Source organism: Hibiscus syriacus, unplaced genomic scaffold (genome assembly GCF_006381635.1).
Source record: "Hibiscus syriacus cultivar Baekdansim isolate YM2019G1 unplaced genomic scaffold, ASM638163v2 tig00116962_pilon, whole genome shotgun sequence".
NCBI classification, from domain to species: domain Eukaryota; kingdom Viridiplantae; phylum Streptophyta; class Magnoliopsida; order Malvales; family Malvaceae; genus Hibiscus; species Hibiscus syriacus.
The window spans coordinates 3207744-3226182 of record NW_024063488.1 but is presented as its reverse complement, the minus strand read 5'-3'; the positions used below and the strand labels follow the sequence as shown (position 1 = coordinate 3226182).

Below are 18439 nucleotides of genomic sequence, written 5' to 3'. Positions count from 1 at the left end.
TCTGACGTCAACCCCCAGAAGACTTGCATTAGCAATCCAGAAAATCCACTTTCTCCAAATTCAAAAATTTCCCCCCACTCTCTCCGGGGAAGAAAAAAAGAGGAAGAAGAGAATAAACATGAGGGCACATCATAGGCCGATCCACGCGGTGTCGATGTGGGTGAAACGACAGCCGCCGAAGGTGAAGGCTTTTTTGGCGGTCGTATCGGGGATGGCAGCGCTTGTTCTTCTTCTATTCATTGTACACGACCATGACAACCTCTTCGTCGCCGCTGAGGCTGTCCACTCCATCGGAATCTCTGTCCTTATGTATAAGCTCACAAGGGAGAAGACTTGTGCTGGTAATTTCGAATAAAGCTTTAGTTTTTTTTTGTTTCTTAATGTAGAAATTCTAGATTTTGTTGTTTGAATTTTTTTTATTTGTAGCTTAAATTTAATACATGAGTGATTTCCCCCCCAAATTTAGCAATTCAAAGAACTCATGAATGGTAATCAATATGCAAAATTTTACAGGTTTAGGTTTGGCAACTTTGTGCCGAGTGATGGTAGATTTTTTGCTTTTTAGCTGCGTCTGGGTGAGTTTCTGGCTTGGTTTTCCATTTATTTCGATATAAGATTTCTTTGTTTGGTGACTTTGATTGTTATTCCTGATGCATAAAGTTTACTGCTTTTTCCAAATTATTCCAACCATCATTATCAAGGAGTGGAAGAGTTATAATGCTATTGGCGAAGTTGAGAGTTCATATGACATTCTGCTCGTGGCAGGGTTTGATGGATTTTTTTTGTTTTATTGAGGGTTTTGAAATTGAACTGTGTTTTATCTAAGGTATCAAAATGAAGGTTTCTTCTTGTTGCAAAATGAAAGACTTTTTGGTTGTCTCACAAGTTTCATGATTTTTATATGATTGGTATGTTTTTATCCTATGGTAATTCCTATGACCAAGCCCTTCTTTGTTAGTTATGCTCGTTTGAGGAATTCCATGAGTTTCACTGTTTCTATTTCTGTATTATGCTAATTCTTCTGCACGAGTAGCCTTCGCTTTTTCTAGGGTTTCCCCTAAGTGTTTGTATTGCAAGAATGATTGATAAATAGCTGTTTTTGGTGCCTCTCACGCACATGTGACAATCCTAGCCTGGATGATAATTGTTTGATGTTAAAATGTTGCGGGCCTATTAATCTTGGTCACCTACTTACACTGCATAAATGAATGAATTAATTAACTCTAGGCTATTGGTTAAATATGTGAAGAAAGTTTTTATTGGTTCATTCAATAAAAAAAAATGAATGGTTGCAGGACTATCGCTTAAATCCCAGGAACTAACAGCCATCTTTTTAGCTGTTAGGCTGTATTGTAGCTTTGTCATGGAATATGATATCCATACCCTACTTGATTTGGCCACATTGGCTACAACTTTATGGGTTATTTATATGATCCGTTTCAAATTAAAGTCCAGCTACATGGAAGAGAAGGACAACTTTGCTTTATATTATGTTGTGAGTTTTCTTCGTCATATTAACTTTTTCTTTACTTGCAATTATATGTAATTATATATGCAGCCCTGTCCTACGTATTGTTCAATTGTTGGATCTAGAAGTGAATTGTACCAGTTTTGTCTCCTGTATTTCATCTTTTAGTAGTCAAGAGATGGTCATGTTTGCGACCTTGTGCTTGTCCTCTCTATCAACGGAGGCGTATGTAACTTGAAACAGCTAGCATTGTTTACAGAGGCAGCTTTTCTAATTTTATTCTCCATTACGTGTAACACCCCCAACCCGTACCCGACCCGGATACGAGTCTGAGGTGTCACATTGACTTTTCAAACTTTGACTCTTGAAAAAATTTAAAGAAAATTTAAAACTTTCATTAAAGTAAAAGCGGTTTATTTACATTAATTGACCACAATAACCAAAATCGATCAGAGCATATTTAACTCAATCAATTAGTATGCCAACTATATCCGTAAGAACGAAATACATATTATCTTTACTTTCCTGATCTGAACTTCGTAAGGAAAAATGCTGACCTGTCTTGCTCCTCTGAACTTTTCTTCTAGCTTTCCGGAACTTACGTGTGAAACACTCACACGCTAAGTCGATGACTTAGTGAAGCATAAATAAACTGGCTATATCATATCATAACTAATTCCTATTATGCACATTTCATGTAATCATGATAAACTATAAAATGCATCCAAACATAAACGCATATAAAACGTATGTAATAAATTTATCATTATCTCTTTAATAGTCTTATTTTCGTTCTTTATCTTTTAGTCATATGTTCTTGTACCTATTCTTTTTAACCAAGTTATATACACATCATCATCATATCACATATATCATTTCACACCATAAAGATTACAAACAAAGCACATAATATCATACAAGGTTCTTTTATATCATCTTCTTTATTAGCCCATGTACACATGTGAGAACTATAGATATGTGAGTCTATAGAGGTTGTGCACTAATGCTGTCACCACAGCTCGTATAAATGCACCGAAGTGCCACGTAGAATTGCACCTAAGTGCCGCGTAGAAATGCACCGAAGTGCCATATAAGATGTCCCTAAGGACCACGTAGAAAATTCCTTTAGAACCATATACATATTCCAAGAACCAAGTATGTGTCTCAAAAGACCTCATAGATGTTCCAAAGGATACATATATGTCCCGAAGGACCGCGTAAACCCTCGACTCTTGGCATGCCAACTATACCCCTAGCTCTCATGACGCATATCATAGGCATTATCTTTTATATCGTTTTTTATATTCATGAAAACATATCACATATTCATATAAGCTCGTAGCTTCATTCACATATACATGTAATCACGTAATTCTTGTAAATTCTCATATGATCTCGTATTCATATATCACATGGCTTATAACACTTCTCATGTGTTCCTATAAACATGTCATATCCTATGACTTATATCTTTTCGTATAATTTATGTTTTAATCTCTTATATTCACCTGATTCAATATCATTTACTTGGTTCACTTTCTCATATCACATATACTTTCTCTTTCATATATCTAATGTCATGCATCATATCTTTTAATCGTGTAAACATGTCTCTTTAATCACATAACTTCTACTCATAGGGTCCAACATCATTAAACTTAGTTTACTTTTTCATATTATCATATAGTTATATCATCCTATATGTCCAATCAATAACCTATAAACTGACCCATATACTTATATATATATACTCTTTAATGTAATTTGCATAGTAATGCCCTATATTTATATCATATAATGATTTTACCTAAGTCATCATTTATAAAGTTTATACTACATGTTCAAATAATCTTATTCTATCCTATAAATAATTTCTACTTATCTTATTTCATTTTCCCTTTCACTCACATAATTCATCTATATACTAGTTTAATCTATTTATTTAGTTCAATTTCCCATGACTTCTACAATACTCTTTCATAAAACTTGGTAGTTCTTCACTTTATAATTCATAAACCATAGTTTCATTTAAATATATAAATTTTCCCTATATAACTTATGTATCCTTGTTTATGCCCTCGAATTTATACTATCCTCATAGAGTCTCCTAACATTTCTCGTGTAATCACTTACACCATATAATAGGACTTATACTTGGTTATCTTATGCTCACATGTTCATTTCATTATTACATTTTAGTGTTTTACACAAATCCTATAGCATATACAAAGCATATCAATATCTTTAGTCATGCATACATACAATTAATATAATACATATAATCACATATAGCACATATAATCATAACAAACTCATAATCATGTTCATGACTTCATGCATATTATTCTAGGAAATAGACTCATCGCAAGTCCTATTTCCCATTTAACAATACATGTCACTAGTATGCACTCACCTGGCCTCACTAGTCAATTCCAATCTCTTATCTTTCCCCTTGATCGATCTTACTTGTCAATGATTCCGGAACTTGATTAGGCTCTGAATCTACATAATTATACATTTTAAGATAATTATTAGATACCTAAACCTTGAAATTTGATACTAACAACTTACACGAACTTATTAAACCAATATTCACAACTTTCCTTTAGGGGGGAATCGGTTCCCTACTGTGGGGGTATCGATTCCCTTATGACATTCTGGAAATTCTTGTTCGTTTGAGGGGGTATCGGTTCCCCTTGAATGGGTACCGATTCCCCTAGCCCAGAAATCATATTTTAAGCTCGAAAATCACTTCATTTTCAGCTCAATACTTCATTCTTCAACCCCTTTTATATACTAAACTCAAACACACATACTTAAGCCCATTTGTACTCATTTATCCCTTCTTAAGTCTCAAAATCCTATCTTCCATATGGAATTCAAGAATCATACTAAATTTTCTACTTGTTATAAATTCAATTCCATCACTTCATATCTCCTAATTAAGTTGAGGACAAGTCAAATTCATCCTTAGAATTTCAAAAACCTTTCTATATCAAAAGTTCATTTTTAATCTCTTAATAGAAATTCCTTTCTAATTCTCTCTTCTTGATATTTTAAGTTTATATAAGCTTTCCTTAAGCTTATATAACCCCCAAAGATTCAAAACCAACTTATAAATTCAAGAAATTAACAGTTAAAAATCAAACTTACCTTTAAGCTGGAGCTACGAGAAGAAGAAGAGAGTAAGAAGAAGGCTTCCAGAAATCTCCCAAAACCCACGTGTATAACTCTTATTTAAAGGAAACACAAAATATCCTTTAAGCTGAAAAGACTAAATTGCCCATTTAATTATCCATCTATGCTATTTAATTCATCATCAAAATTCTTTACTTAAATCCCAAAACTTTTAACTTATTTCAAAATTAAGCACAAAGTTTCTAAAATTTACATTTTAGTCACTGACCCGGCTTTTGGGATGTTACATTACGTGTCGGTGTTTTCCATTGGCTTGCAGATCTGCAAATTAGAAAAATATAATTTCTTCCTTTTCAGCCTGTTTCTTAAATAAGAAATCTACCCCCCCCACATGCTGCTCTTTAAATCATTGCTAGTCTTCTAAGTGTATTGAATTTTTATTGGTCTTCAATTTTTCTTATTGCTGTTTTTTTTCTAATTCCACCACAAAAGTCACCATGTACCTCATCCTTAGTGTTTTGATTTATGGATACAATCATGTAACCAATTGAAGAAAATTATTATTTTCTTTGTGTTGCAATGCATGGGCACATACTAACTGCAGAATTATCTTCTTTGTTGCTCAAGTGGATTCTTTTTCTGAACATGTTCTGGAGTCATATCCTGACATTTGAATTTGAATGCAGCTTGTCCCATGTGCAGTATTGGCTCTATTTGCAATGTCCCTCTTAGGTGAAGTTTCCTAGGCTGTTTTCTCTTCCCGTTAATAAAGAAGGAAAAATCTCCGAGTTTGATTTTTTTAATACAGGGGATGGTGCTGGGATATTCAGTTGCGAAGGAATTTATTGGACTGGGAATTCGAGCAGTGGATTGCGCTTTTGTCGTTATTAAGTAATGCTAGTATTCGGAATGATGTGAATGATCAATGTGTGATGCTGGTTGGAGAAACTTTTGTATGGAGGGGAAACTTTTGTATGATGCTGGTTGGAGAAGAGTTGTGAATTTTTACGAGGGCAAAATCACATTAAGATATTAAATTCATTCCTACTGCTTTCAACAGGTTTTAGACAGTCGAGGACATTTGCTGGTAGCCCTGGGTTACGGTTTGTTTCCTTCCATGGTTCTTATATTGGAAATTGTCCAAACTTTCATTTTAGCAGACTTCTGTTACTATTATATCAAGAGGTTAGTTACATTCACATTATAATGTGTGGTATACAAGTATAACTAAATGCCATAATCGACCCAACGCCATTAATGTTTGCTTATATAACCATAGTTGTAAAAGGCGCGCCTGAGGCGCACAAACGCAGAGGCTCACTGAACGGGACTTTTTTAACATTGAAGCGAGACACGTAGCCTAGGCGCACCTAGGCGCAGTGAGGCTCTGAGGCGCGAGGCTCAGTCGAGGCGCGATGTCGGATATCAGCCTGTTAATCGATCAAAGTTGATAAAAAAAAGAAGTATTTGTTTTGTTTACCTCATGGGCAGAACCTGTTCGATGGAATTCATCCTATAGAGCTTTGAACCTCGTTTTCCTCGAAATCTCCACCGTCCGAGGATCTCCCAGACTCGTCGTCGTCGTCATCGCTATTCCTCCCGATCAAAGACAACGTCGTCGTGGACGATGAACCTCCCCAGTCCTCTTCTTCTTCCTCCGCCTTCGACAACCGCTTTCTTTCCTTCACCGTAGACGGCGGGGATTCGAAACTAGAAATATCGCAGGCACACCTCATTACGCGCCCAAACCCCGATGTTTCGATCCTGTCCAACACGATCGACATGATTGAATCTTTAACCTTTCGGCACCCAAAACAGCAAACCAAAAAGGAAAAAAAAACACAGAGAGAAAGGGAATCCAACGCAGATATGAAAGAAGGGGATAAAATGGATATGGGGAATTGTTTGTCTGTTGTTGTTAATTATATCTTTATATATATAAATAAATGTTGGGGATTGAATTGAATAAAGGCAACTGGGGACTCTTATCTTTATTTTTCTTTTGTTTTTATTTTTAAAAGTAATAACTATTAACAATTTTCTATTATAAAATATATTCTTCAATTTTAAATTAACACATGATAATTAAACTAAAATCGTACGTATATAAAGAAAATTGAACGATGTTTTATAATTTTTTAGATATTATGCTTCTCGCCTTCGTGAATTCCGCGTCTTTTATACGCCTCGCGCCTCAAGGCCCAGGACACTTTTGATCCTCGATGGGCGTTGAGCCTTTGATAACTTTGTATATAACCCTTTACGTTTTGCGGTGTCTTTGGAGGGCAGCTTGTTCTCCGTCTTCCGTCTGGTGTAGTATAAGTGAAGATGCTGTTTTGCTTTGGTTGACGAGCTCACTGCTGGAAGAAAGTTCTAACTTGTATCCTTGTTTAAGTTGTGCTTTTTTCTCAGGACACATTTCGTATGACTGGAAATTAGCGGATTGTTTGTAAATTTGGGGGTGCAGAAGATTTGGGTGGATATTTATTTATAAAAACATTGCATAGTTGGATTAATTTTCGGTGTCGAATACTAATCTTCTGCTTATATGAAGTTAATTATTATGTACTATTCCTACATGTGATGATGTGCTTTGGCTCTTATATAGGCATACAATATTCCTGTGTTAAGAAATTCAACTCACAGAATATAAGGAAAGAAATATGATCATGTAGATTTAGAGGGAAGTTTAAACTTTTCACATAGATTCCTTGTGAAACATGAATTGATTATGGTCTCCCATTGCATGTGAGACACTTGATTTTATGGTAAAAGATGCAACTTTCTTGAAATATATGACGACATTATTCTTATACTGTCAGGTTTCTTGCAACAATACCCTCTAAGGTGACTCCTGGTCCAAAAGCTAAAATCAAGCCCCATTCACTCTCTTCTTGGTTCTCTTCCTTCTTCAAGCTCTCTTCTATCATGTATTCCAGCACGTACACAATGGTGTTACTGCTAGCATTTCCATAATCCATCAAAGCTCTTCTACTTGCAGTTAGTTTCTGTGGGCACAAATCTAGTCGTTTTTCGATTCTGTTCAAGATTGCAGGTCCCCCTGGATGAACAGCCCAGAACATCTTGTTATAGTCCTTGTCAGTCAATCCAACAGTTCCCATCAGTTTCTCACAGAAACTTTCAACGTTGTCTTCAATTATCTGAGGAAGCTCCCTTGAAAGCTTGAAACTAATCCCCTCTTCCGTAAGTTTCCCATCAATCGTCTTCTCGGTATCGGGCAAGAAATTCTGGATTGCAGTGTGAAGCTCGAAGAGGGGTGTCTCAATGCTCAAATCTGGATCAGAGCCAATGATCATAGCTCCAGCACCATCGCCAAAAAGTGCTGCACCGACCAGGTCATACGGTCTATCCGCACTCGGTGGTTTGAAACCAATAATCGTAGTTTCAGAAGTAGCTAACAAGATCCGGCTTCCAGGATTGTTTTCAGCAATGTCTTTTGCTACACGAAGGCCAGCAGCACCCCCAGAGCAGCCCATGAAGTAGAGCATTACGCGTTGAATCTCAGGGCTGAGTCCTAGTCCTTTCGCCAAGTAAAGGTCACCACCAGGCAGCCGAACTTCACTCGAGGATACATACACCAAGTGAGTTAATTCCGATATCGGCCTACCCCATTTTTCGATACAAACTCGAGAGGCTTCAACGGCCATCTCCGTGACCGCATCGTTACAGATGTCCAATCGCTGTTTCACAGTGGGGAGTCCTTCAATGGCAAGCTCAGGGTACTCCTTCAGGATTTCTTCCGACATCACCACGTACCTTGTCTTAACAGTAGTTGTCTTGCCTGTCAAGTGCCAAAATGCAAGAAAATGTGTTAATAACTTTTGTTTTCAGTTAAGACCAAAAAAAGAAAAGAATAAAAAGTTGTAGAGATGGAAGTTCCATGGTATTACAGAGTCGGGTTAGCTTCTTCCTGAGATCAGGGTCATCGCAGTTGGTGTTCTTAAAATAGCCATCAACCAGAAACTCTTGCATGACAAGCTGGTGAGGGAAAGCCTTGCCGAGAGCCAGAATTGTGGCTTTTCCAGGGTTCACCATCTTCGAGAATCCTTGTTGTGTTTCTTCTTCACTCCCCATGTTTTTCATTCCCTTTTGCTTTCAATTGAAGCGTTTTCTGCCTGGGGAGGTTGTTCTTTTCTGGTATGCTACTGTGTATATATATTGTCAATGCTGCTGCCATCCCATTTTTTTTAAGAATAAGCTCAAAGGGAGCTGTGGATTATTGATTCCAAGTAGCGAAAATGTGAAAGGTGCCGTTATTATACAGACAAAGGGTCGTTGAGAAGCAAGAACTTTGTGCACTTAATTATAACAAGCGTCGGTTGGGGGTTTGGTTTGAGGTTTAAATCTGCATTTTACTGTAAATTGCAAAATCCTATTCTTGGTGGAGTTTTGCCCATCAAGAAAAACAAATCTGCATCACATGCCATGATATTCTACTACCTACAATGTTGGTACACAGATTTTGGTCGTCATCCCACATTTGCTTACATCAAGTCTTGAACCAAACGATCTTGGTGGTAAAAAAAATTATTATTATTTTTTAGTGTCCCGAGTTCAAACACTATAAATATCAAAAGTGTGAGTGTTCAATGTCAAATATCATTATTCCACGTATGCTCACATCAAGTGGCGTGTAAGGGTTGGTATAAAAGTTTCATCTTTTTCTATACAGGGTTCGTCTTTGTAAATATACTTAAAAAAACCCTCGTACCTTACCATGAATTATAGCCTTGTACTTGAATGCATCAAGGTGGCTCAAAAGTTTTTCAGAGAGCTTTTTATTTGACATAATGCTAAAATTAGTCTTCAACATTTGTTTGAATGTTCATTTTGATCTTATTCTTTTTTTTAGAGTATTTTAACATTTTATTTTTTTATTAAAATGATCCATGTTGAATAAAAATTGTTAGTTAGCTAACCGTCAACACGTATTGCTGACGTGATATTTCACATGTGTTGTTACCTAATATGATGTGGTATGCTTCACGTCACCTAAAGTGATGATGTAGCTTGTGGAATGTCAACCAAGATAATGACTTGACATGTACACGTCAACAGTTAAGCACAAATGTGAATGTCACATCAACAACATACGTTGATCTTTAGTCAACTAACGATTTCCATTAAATAATGATTATTTTAACTAAAAATTAAAACATTGAGGGTTAAATAAAACGGACTAAAATGATCCTTCACATAAACGTTGGGGGTTTGACATTAAACCCTTTTGTTTATGAAAGCCAGATATCAAATGTCTTGAAAGTCAGATAGATGAAAAGAAGAAAAACTGGGTTGGTAGGTTTCAAGCTGGAGCAGTCATTTGGTAGCATGGGGAAAGTGTCTGGAAGAGGCATTTGACAGTTTTCACCATTGAAATACACTCTTCGAGGTAACGCCCATCCATTCCCAAGTGTAAAGGAATCCAAATCCTTCCTCAGTAAAATCTGTGTGGATACTGCACCAGGTTCATCTTTATCAGCACTGCTTAGCTCCTCATTATAGTACTCAATTCCCCAAAATAGAGCAACCTCATCTGCAACAGTTCGTCCCATATGAACCCTGATCATTACAAGAAATATTGGAATCTGAATCAAAATATTTGGTTACAAAACAAGTACCTGAGAGTCCAAAAGAGGGAAGCATTGTACTGTTAAAGCTATAGGCTGTTGTACTCTGACTGAATCCAGGATGCTGAATTAGCACATTCCAGTTTGTGTAGTTTCTTTTGTAATTGTAGTTTGAGATGGTCAGCTTTACTTTCCAGTGTGTAAAGTAGTTCTTCATAACATGCCAGTGAATTCGAACCGGGCACATATGATCGGTGCATTGCACTATATCTTGATTATCAAATGAATCCGATCCCGGATCATCATAACCTTCTCTAAAAGATGAGTGACATTAAAGCTAGGAAACTATGGTTTTGGATAACAAATGAAGACAATTTTAACCCACCTTATGCATGAAACTGTGTTTTTATCTGCTTCTCTGCATCCACAGCTGCAATCAGGGCAAAATGTGATCTTGGGATTGTAAAACGTTGAGAGTGAAACACAGCATACAGGTGCTTGATTGGCAACAAAGCTGGAATAAGTGCATGTTGATTTCCATGTTCCTGACAAACACAATAAAACTTGATTCGTAATGGAGTATTTAGTGAATGCAATGGATAGTAATGGAGTCAAATTGGGTACTTACTATATGCTTGGAGTTGTCTTTTACCCCCATTATCAGAATAAGCTGTGGGATCAGCTTCTTCAATTGAGCTACAAGTATAACCAGGACCAGGAGCCATTAAAGTAAGATTGATCGGTGCTTGCACTTTCGGATTCGTCCCCAAGTTTCCGATAGTCATTTCGAATGATGAAAATGACTCAGAAGGTTTGATAGCCCAAGCAGAAAGAAGACCACCATGACAACAATCATCTGTCCTGGTTTCTGCTAAGGCATCCGGCATAAGATCAGCAACGGCGGGGCTTTTCTCGCAAGAATGCGGCGTGGTTTGGGACTTGAAAGACGAACAGTTCCCTTGTTTGGTCGCGAAAGCACCGGACATAGACAAGATTATCTCCTCATTAGCCCATGTCCAACCCAATGTCCAACCAGGTTTATCAACATGGCGATATTGATAGTAATTTTGAAGTGTTACCCTTGCCTAGAAACCAATGTAACCCTGAAGAATCAGACAGTAAACGATTGAAATGAAATCCTCAAGTGATTGTCAGTGGCATACTGACCAGATAGCCTTCTGGTATCCATTGATTAATGTCAAAAGTAACTGTAATGTTCCCATTGGGATCCAAAGGATCATAACAATCTGCAAAACCAGTAAATGTTAATTGTTAGTTACATCTTTTCTCAATGAAAATTCTAAGAAACAAAGAATGAGAATTGCTTGCTTGATGCCTGATAAAGTGCAGACAGTGATCAAAGCCATCAGCATCAAAAACTGATCACAAGTAAAAAACAGCCCCATCTTTTTGTATAGAAGAAAGAGCAAAATTGAGATATGGGGTTTGATTGTAGTTTGACAAATGTGAGAAACTAGGTATTCAAAGCTTATGGTTTTCACAATGCTGGGGTTTGGACAAACTAGAAGCATTGGAGAAATCAAAAATGGAGATTAGAAGACAAATCCCAGTAGCCAATTACAAGATCCTCTGACAGCCGGTAGCATATTAAACCAAAAAGGTAAGTCCTTTTGGGTTTGGAAGCATATATTTTGTCCTCTGCAACATAAACAATCCAAACTATAGGGTAGTGTTTTATTAATTCACCGACTATAAAATTATATTTTATTAATTTCTCCGACTATTAAAAGTGACAAAATGATCATTCTATTATGGTACGTTAATTTGTTGAGTCATCGACTATTAAAAGTTACAAAATGGTCACATGACTATTCATATGTTCCAAACTCATCATTTCTCGTTTAAAAATTGACGATTGTTTGAGTTTGACGTTAATTTGTTGATTGAGATATGATAAAATATATTTAGTAATGTCTACTGGCACCGCCGTTGCTTTTAAGCACAGATTCGACTGTATAATCTTTCAAGCATTGGCTCTATAGTACAATGTAAATGGAGAGTCGATCCTTAAAATACAACTTAAATGATTTTGATATCAGATTTTATTATATCTTATTCAACAGATTAATGTTCAACTCAAATAGACGCTAATTAACAGAAAAAGGCGAAATTGAAACATACAATAGTTGAGTTAAGAAAAAAAATTATCAATTTATTTCGATTAGCAAGGATGTCTTTAAAAATAGTATATAATAAAGTTAAGAAGAAGAAAAAGTAACTTTAATGTTTTATATAATTATTTATAAAATATCTTTTAAATATTTTATTAAGTTAATGTTCAATAGACTTTTGTCACCAACCACCAAAAAAGAAAAGTTTACGTACACAAATAGGTATGTAAATGAACCGAACGTACACGAACGGATGTATATTCATGTTCGTTCATTTAATAAATAAATGACCATAAACGAACACGAACATAAATGAACAAATTTTTTTTTGTTTATGTTCGTTTATTAAGGAATATAACTTGTTCATATTCGTTCATTTAATAAATAAACGAACATAAACGAACACGAACATAAACAAACACGAACATAAATGAACACGAACATAAACGTTGGAGACCCTACCTTCCATTGTTCTTTCATGAAAAATAGTCGACAATGCAAATCAACCAAATCTACAGTGATAAATAGCGTAAGAGCTGATTAGCAGTGATGAAATGCTTGAAGATATCAAATATTTCGATCGATTTTTTAAATATATTAAATGATTCACACGACTTTAATTTAACGATATAACATTTATCTTAGTGGTCCATGATTATATATGAACAATAATTTTCCACTACGTTATTCTAAAAAATTCGCCGGCTAAAAATTTTGTGACATCAATGTCAGACTTTAGTGAAGTTTGTTAATAATGATCTTTTCCGTTGGCAAAGTAGAAAATTTAACCTCATGAAGATTTTGAATGGTACAAATTGGACTACAAGACAATAACATAGATCCGAAATCTCTTCGATGCTACATATCGTAACTGATATTATTGCTAAACCACCATTCAAAATTTTAACGTACCTAAAGTCTACTTCACAACTAAAGGTTACACAAGAACTATGAAAACAAAAGTTCATTGTCAAAGTGTATTTTCTACTTATTAATGGGTTCTTCCTGGAAAACCCATTACTTCCGCTATTACACTCTTTTTCAGAAATTACATATAAACATTTGTTTTGTTTTCTGACAAATTCTATATATTTTTCTCTTTACTGATGCTCATATACTTCTGATTGTTACCTTTATCTTCCCATCTATTTATGGAAAGAAGTATGATGTTTTCTTGAGTTTTAGATGTGAAGATACCCGCAATAACTTTACATATCAACTATTAAGCCAAATAAAACAGAGTAAGAGACGAAAACATACATGTAAAACTTTAGATTGCACTATAATATAACTTGTTTTGAAACTTTCAGCGATCGTCTCCACTCTCTAGTGAACACTAGGGTTTGGGAAAAAAAAGGGAAATGAATATAGGTGCGAGATGCCTCACGGGTTAACATATTGGATTTAATCTCTAAATAAAATTGGGTTAATTATGGAGTTGGTCATCATAATATCAGATTAATTAATATTTTTAAGATACTTACAAATTGATCACCAAAATTGATTTAAGAAGATTGAGTTAAACATAAATGAATGAACATAAACGAACATAACCGAACAAACATAAACGAACATAACCGAACGTTCACGAACGTAAATGAACGAACGAGACATATGTTCATGTTCGTTCATTTAATTAAACAAATACAAAATCTTGTTCATGTTCGTTCATTTAATAAATAAACGCACATAAACGAACTTCCCACCACACGATTCGCTGAACGTTCAGTTCATTTACAAACCTATACACAAACAGCATATTTGGTGGAAAATGGGGTTTTACATACATTATCATTCTTTTTAAACTTAATGAGATAATTAATGTTTAATGTACTTTTTATTCATTTTAGATATTTAGAATATTTTTATTTGTCAATAATTTATAGAAAAAAAATTGAAACTATTCAATTACGCATCTCTTTTTCTTTAACTTAATAGATTCAATATCCGCTAGTAACAAAATTCTCCTTTTCCTTCCCAATTAGAAATTGTTCAAAAAATAATAATTTAAAATAAATGTCTAACATTTTCAAGGTTATTTTTTTTATGTGTTTACACCATAAAAAGCATTAAAAAAAATAACGTGTAACATTTGTATTTTTTATTTTAAAAAAAATAAAATTATATGTGTATTGTCAATAAACCCCAAATTAATCTAAAATTATGAAAAATTCCAAACTCCTCAACTCTAAACTCCATTACCAGCCATCTCCTTCAACAAGATGAATTAAAACCAGGTCAAGGAGTAAAGAAGTCAACTGGTCTATTCAACTCTGCTTTTATCTCAAAATACAAATCATATATATAATCAAATGTGCATGGTTTTCAAAATCGGACCGGTTAGCGAATCGATCATGTTATCGGTTCACTAGTTCAATCGGTCGAACCGGTCCGATCGGTCGAAAGAACCGGACGACGTCATAATTATTTAAAAAATTAAACAAAAATACCAAAAATATTTAATAAAAAATAATTTTTTATATCACAAGTCATATTCAAAGCAAGTCATATATAAGTTAAAAACCATAAAATTAAGTGAAACAAAATGATTCAAATTAACTACAACATAATAATTAAGGTAAAACATATTAAATAATAAATATAATTATATAACTATAATTAAAAAATAAATTTGGGGCTAAAAAAATCATAACAAAATAATATTGTTTGGTTTAATTTTTTTTAAAAACAATCACACATGGCTAAGAAACATAGAAGAGCATCCCAAAAGTCTAAAGAGAAAATATGAGAACAAAACATTACTACATGACTAAGAAACATAGAAGAGCATCCAAACTAACTTCTATAAATAATAGATGTAATTTGGCATTCAAAATCATGGAGCCTTTTGGTGAGCATTGAGTGAACTATTTTTTCACTTTAATTAAGCTAGAATTTTAGGCTTCAATCTAACTTCTAAATTTTTTTTAGTTCAAGCCTTTTCGAGTTCAAGTTTCAATATTATATTTCGAATTCGAGTTGAACTTGATAATTTTTAGCTCGTGAGTTTGAGTCGAGTTGAGCTTACTTTTAAAGTTTTCAAGTTTGAGTCGAGCTCAGTAATACTCGAGTTCGACTTGGCTCGTTTAACAAACGGTGTTGTTTGGTTTAATTTAAAAAAAAAAAAAAAACAAAATTGGCGGTTTTTCCGGTTTTTCCCGGTTTTTAGCCGGTCCGGTTTAAACGGTTTAACGGTTCCGGTCGGTTCACTAATAGTAGTTTAACCGGTGTAGATTGAACCGGACTAGACAGCGATCCGGTCCGGTCCGGTTTTCAAAACAATGCAAATGTGCATAAGGATTGAGGTTAAGCAAAGCGTAACCCATATTTATGAACCAGGTATTGGGGCTAAGATCAACCACTACACTTTATTCCTGAAAGCCAAGTATCAGATGATATAAGAAATAATGTAACATCTGATATTCGAATACTAACGTACCGTCTTGCTTCGTGATCGCCATCACAAGAACTCACTTGTCAGAGATTTGCCCCTGAACTTCTAGGTGATTGATGCTATAGATGAATGAGCCTTGTCCAGCTGAGAATATTCATTCTCCATGTCATCCAACTGAGCCTTGGTTTTGGCAACCAGTTCCTGAGCACCGGCAGCCTCCTTTTCTTTCTCAGCTAGATTTTCCATTCGAGATTCCAGTTCTTTCTTTACCGATTCTAACGAACTTTCATACTTCACCTTTTTGGCTTCAAAAGTTTGTAGTTGACTAACAAGATCAAAGGCTTCCGAGATTTCATTGAGCGGAACGCGCAGCCAACTAACATCAATATTTGCAGATTCAACATCCTTGAGAACAGCAAATATTTCTTTAATTTTTGCTTTGGTCAGTTGCTTGAATGAAGTGAACTGCAAGTCTTGAATTACAGCACACAAGCACTCTAAATAATATGCACGCATGGAAGCCGATTCCAATCGACAGTTAGCTGCTGTCTCCATGCTTATCGAGAATTAACTGTAGAGTCGAGGAGACTTGCTTTCACATGGTATTTTCCAACTGATACACATGAATCAGAGATAACAGATTTGACATCTTCCTGATCACTGTTTTCTAAAGCTCGAATGATCCCTGAGAAACTAAAGGTTGGGCCAGTCGCATCTTCTTTTGCATCCTCGGTACTTGCATCCGAACTTACCTTTGCGGAATTTAGAACCTTCTTTGCATCCGAACTTACCTTTGCGAGCTACTCGAGATCGACTCGATCAAGGCTCGATAAATACTCGGATCGAATGGACTCGACTCAAGCTCGACTCGAGTTCTTAAAGAATCGAAACGAGTTACTCGATATTCGATTCGAAAAGCTCGTGAGCAGCTCGAAAATATAATATATTAAGATTTTATTTTTTAAAAATAAATTATTAATAATATTAATATTTATGTATTGATTGTTTTAAAAAAAATATAATAAGATTTCATGTATTTAAGATTCATGTTCGAATCTGAGTTTAAGTTTGAACAACTTCAAAGGATTATGTGGAATAACATACTTTGTAAAGATAAATTCAGAAAATCGAGCACAAGGGTGAAAGATTGATTACCTAATATCTTGGCATTTTCTCCAAAAATCATCCTAATCAACTTTATTTTCCTGTCAGACACCATTTCATCTTTATTTTCTGATCTAACACCTTTTGCAGGGAGACACAGTTCATGCACCGTGCCTTACTCTGATGTGGCGCCATATGGAGTAAGACGTGGTCCATGAATCGCGCCTTGTGAAACGTGTGAAAAACTTAGTGCTATTTTTTAAATATTTATAAAATGTGCCTACTATGTAATTAATTTATATTAGGGTGATATTTATGAAAAAATGCCAACTTTATTTATTTGTTTTTGTGTGTGAAAAAAAACTTTCTACATTAATTTTTTAAATATTCTTTTACAAATTATTTTATAACACGATAGATATTGATTTTTGCATGAAATTACACAATATGTACAATTTAATATAGGAAAACTTTGAGGGTAAGTATTTTAAAATATGAATAATTTTATAAAAGTTTTATAATTAGTATTTCTGTTATAAAATGATTATAATGATGATAATAATAAATATTTTATAATTTAAAAAATTATAAATTTCATATATTTTTGAAAAATGTATTGAATTTTAAATTAATTGTTTAAAAAAAATAAAAAAATAATCTTTTAATTACAATTGAGGGATCAAATGAATTATTATTCATTAATTATTATTTTTATCAACAATTAATAATGTTTATTAATTTTTAATAAATTTATTTTGATTTTTGCATGAAATTACACAATACGTATAATATAGTATAGAAAAACTTTGAGGGTAAATATTTTAAAATATAAATAATTTTATAAAAGTTTTATAACCAGTATTTCTTTTACAAAATGATGACGATGATGATGATAAATATTTTATAATTTAAAAAATTATAAATTTCATATATTTTTTAAAAAATTTATTGACTTTTAAAATTAATTGTTTAAAAATATAAAATAATATTAAAATAAACTTTTAATTACAATTGAGGGATCAAATGAATTATTATTCATTAATTATTATTTTTTAACAACAGTTAATAATGTTTATTCATTGCTAATAAAATTATAATTTAATATTTATTTTATATTTTTAAAATTAATATTAGAAAAATGATCTCTCAATAAAGAGGTGATATTTTTTAACTTTACATTCTTTTTTATATTGAATTTTATTCACTTTCAAATTTTTATTGCGTTTTTATTGATTTTTTAAAAAAGTGAATAATAATTCATTTGATCTCTTAATTGTAATTTAAAGATTATTTTTATATTTTTATATTTTTAAACATTTAATTTTAAACTTCAATAAACATTATTAAATGTTGTTAAAAAATAATATCACACAAAAAATAAATAAATAAAGTTGAAGGTATGGGAGGGAGAGGGACGACACGAGAGGGTTTATTTTTTTGAACTTTTTTAAAGAATATTTTTATTATTAAAAAGTTAAAAAAATATAACGGTAGACACCTAAAAGAGTAATGAAGAAAACGTTAGACACATATTTTTAACGAAAAATTATTTAACCGTCAAAAGTCAATTTGAGATATTTAAGCACTTAAAAATGTATTAAACCTTTTGATAACT

General features: G+C 33.7%; 3 protein-coding genes and 1 pseudogene across 3 annotated transcripts; 1 reads left to right on the top strand and 3 right to left on the bottom strand.

Annotated features, from left to right (window-relative positions):
• LOC120190074 (ER lumen protein-retaining receptor erd-2.2-like) lies at positions 1-5392 on the top strand. The gene is made up of 3 exons (XM_039193200.1): positions 1-341; positions 1296-1495; positions 5293-5392. Exons 1-3 carry the CDS (start codon positions 119-121, stop codon positions 5350-5352), a joined length of 483 nt encoding a protein of 160 aa, XP_039049131.1. The 5' UTR covers positions 1-118; the 3' UTR covers positions 5353-5392.
• Positions 5393-7235: 1843 nt separating this feature from the next.
• On the bottom strand, positions 7236-8732 carry LOC120190421 (type III polyketide synthase B-like). Its single transcript, XM_039193505.1, has 2 exons — positions 8518-8732; positions 7236-8408 (listed from the first exon to the last, which is right to left on the bottom strand). The coding sequence occupies exons 1-2, from the start codon at positions 8708-8710 to the stop codon at positions 7417-7419; spliced, it is 1185 nt and encodes a 394-aa protein (XP_039049436.1). The 5' UTR covers positions 8711-8732; the 3' UTR covers positions 7236-7416.
• A 1126-nt stretch (positions 8733-9858) lies between these two features.
• Positions 9859-11600, bottom strand: LOC120190206 (COBRA-like protein 1). Its single transcript, XM_039193316.1, has 6 exons — positions 11531-11600; positions 11362-11441; positions 10823-11279; positions 10580-10739; positions 10246-10508; positions 9859-10160 (listed from the first exon to the last, which is right to left on the bottom strand). The coding sequence occupies exons 1-6, from the start codon at positions 11598-11600 to the stop codon at positions 9859-9861; spliced, it is 1332 nt and encodes a 443-aa protein (XP_039049247.1).
• Positions 11601-15778: 4178 nt separating this feature from the next.
• LOC120190203 lies at positions 15779-17019 on the bottom strand (annotated as a pseudogene).
• Positions 17020-18439: the final 1420 nt, after the last annotated feature.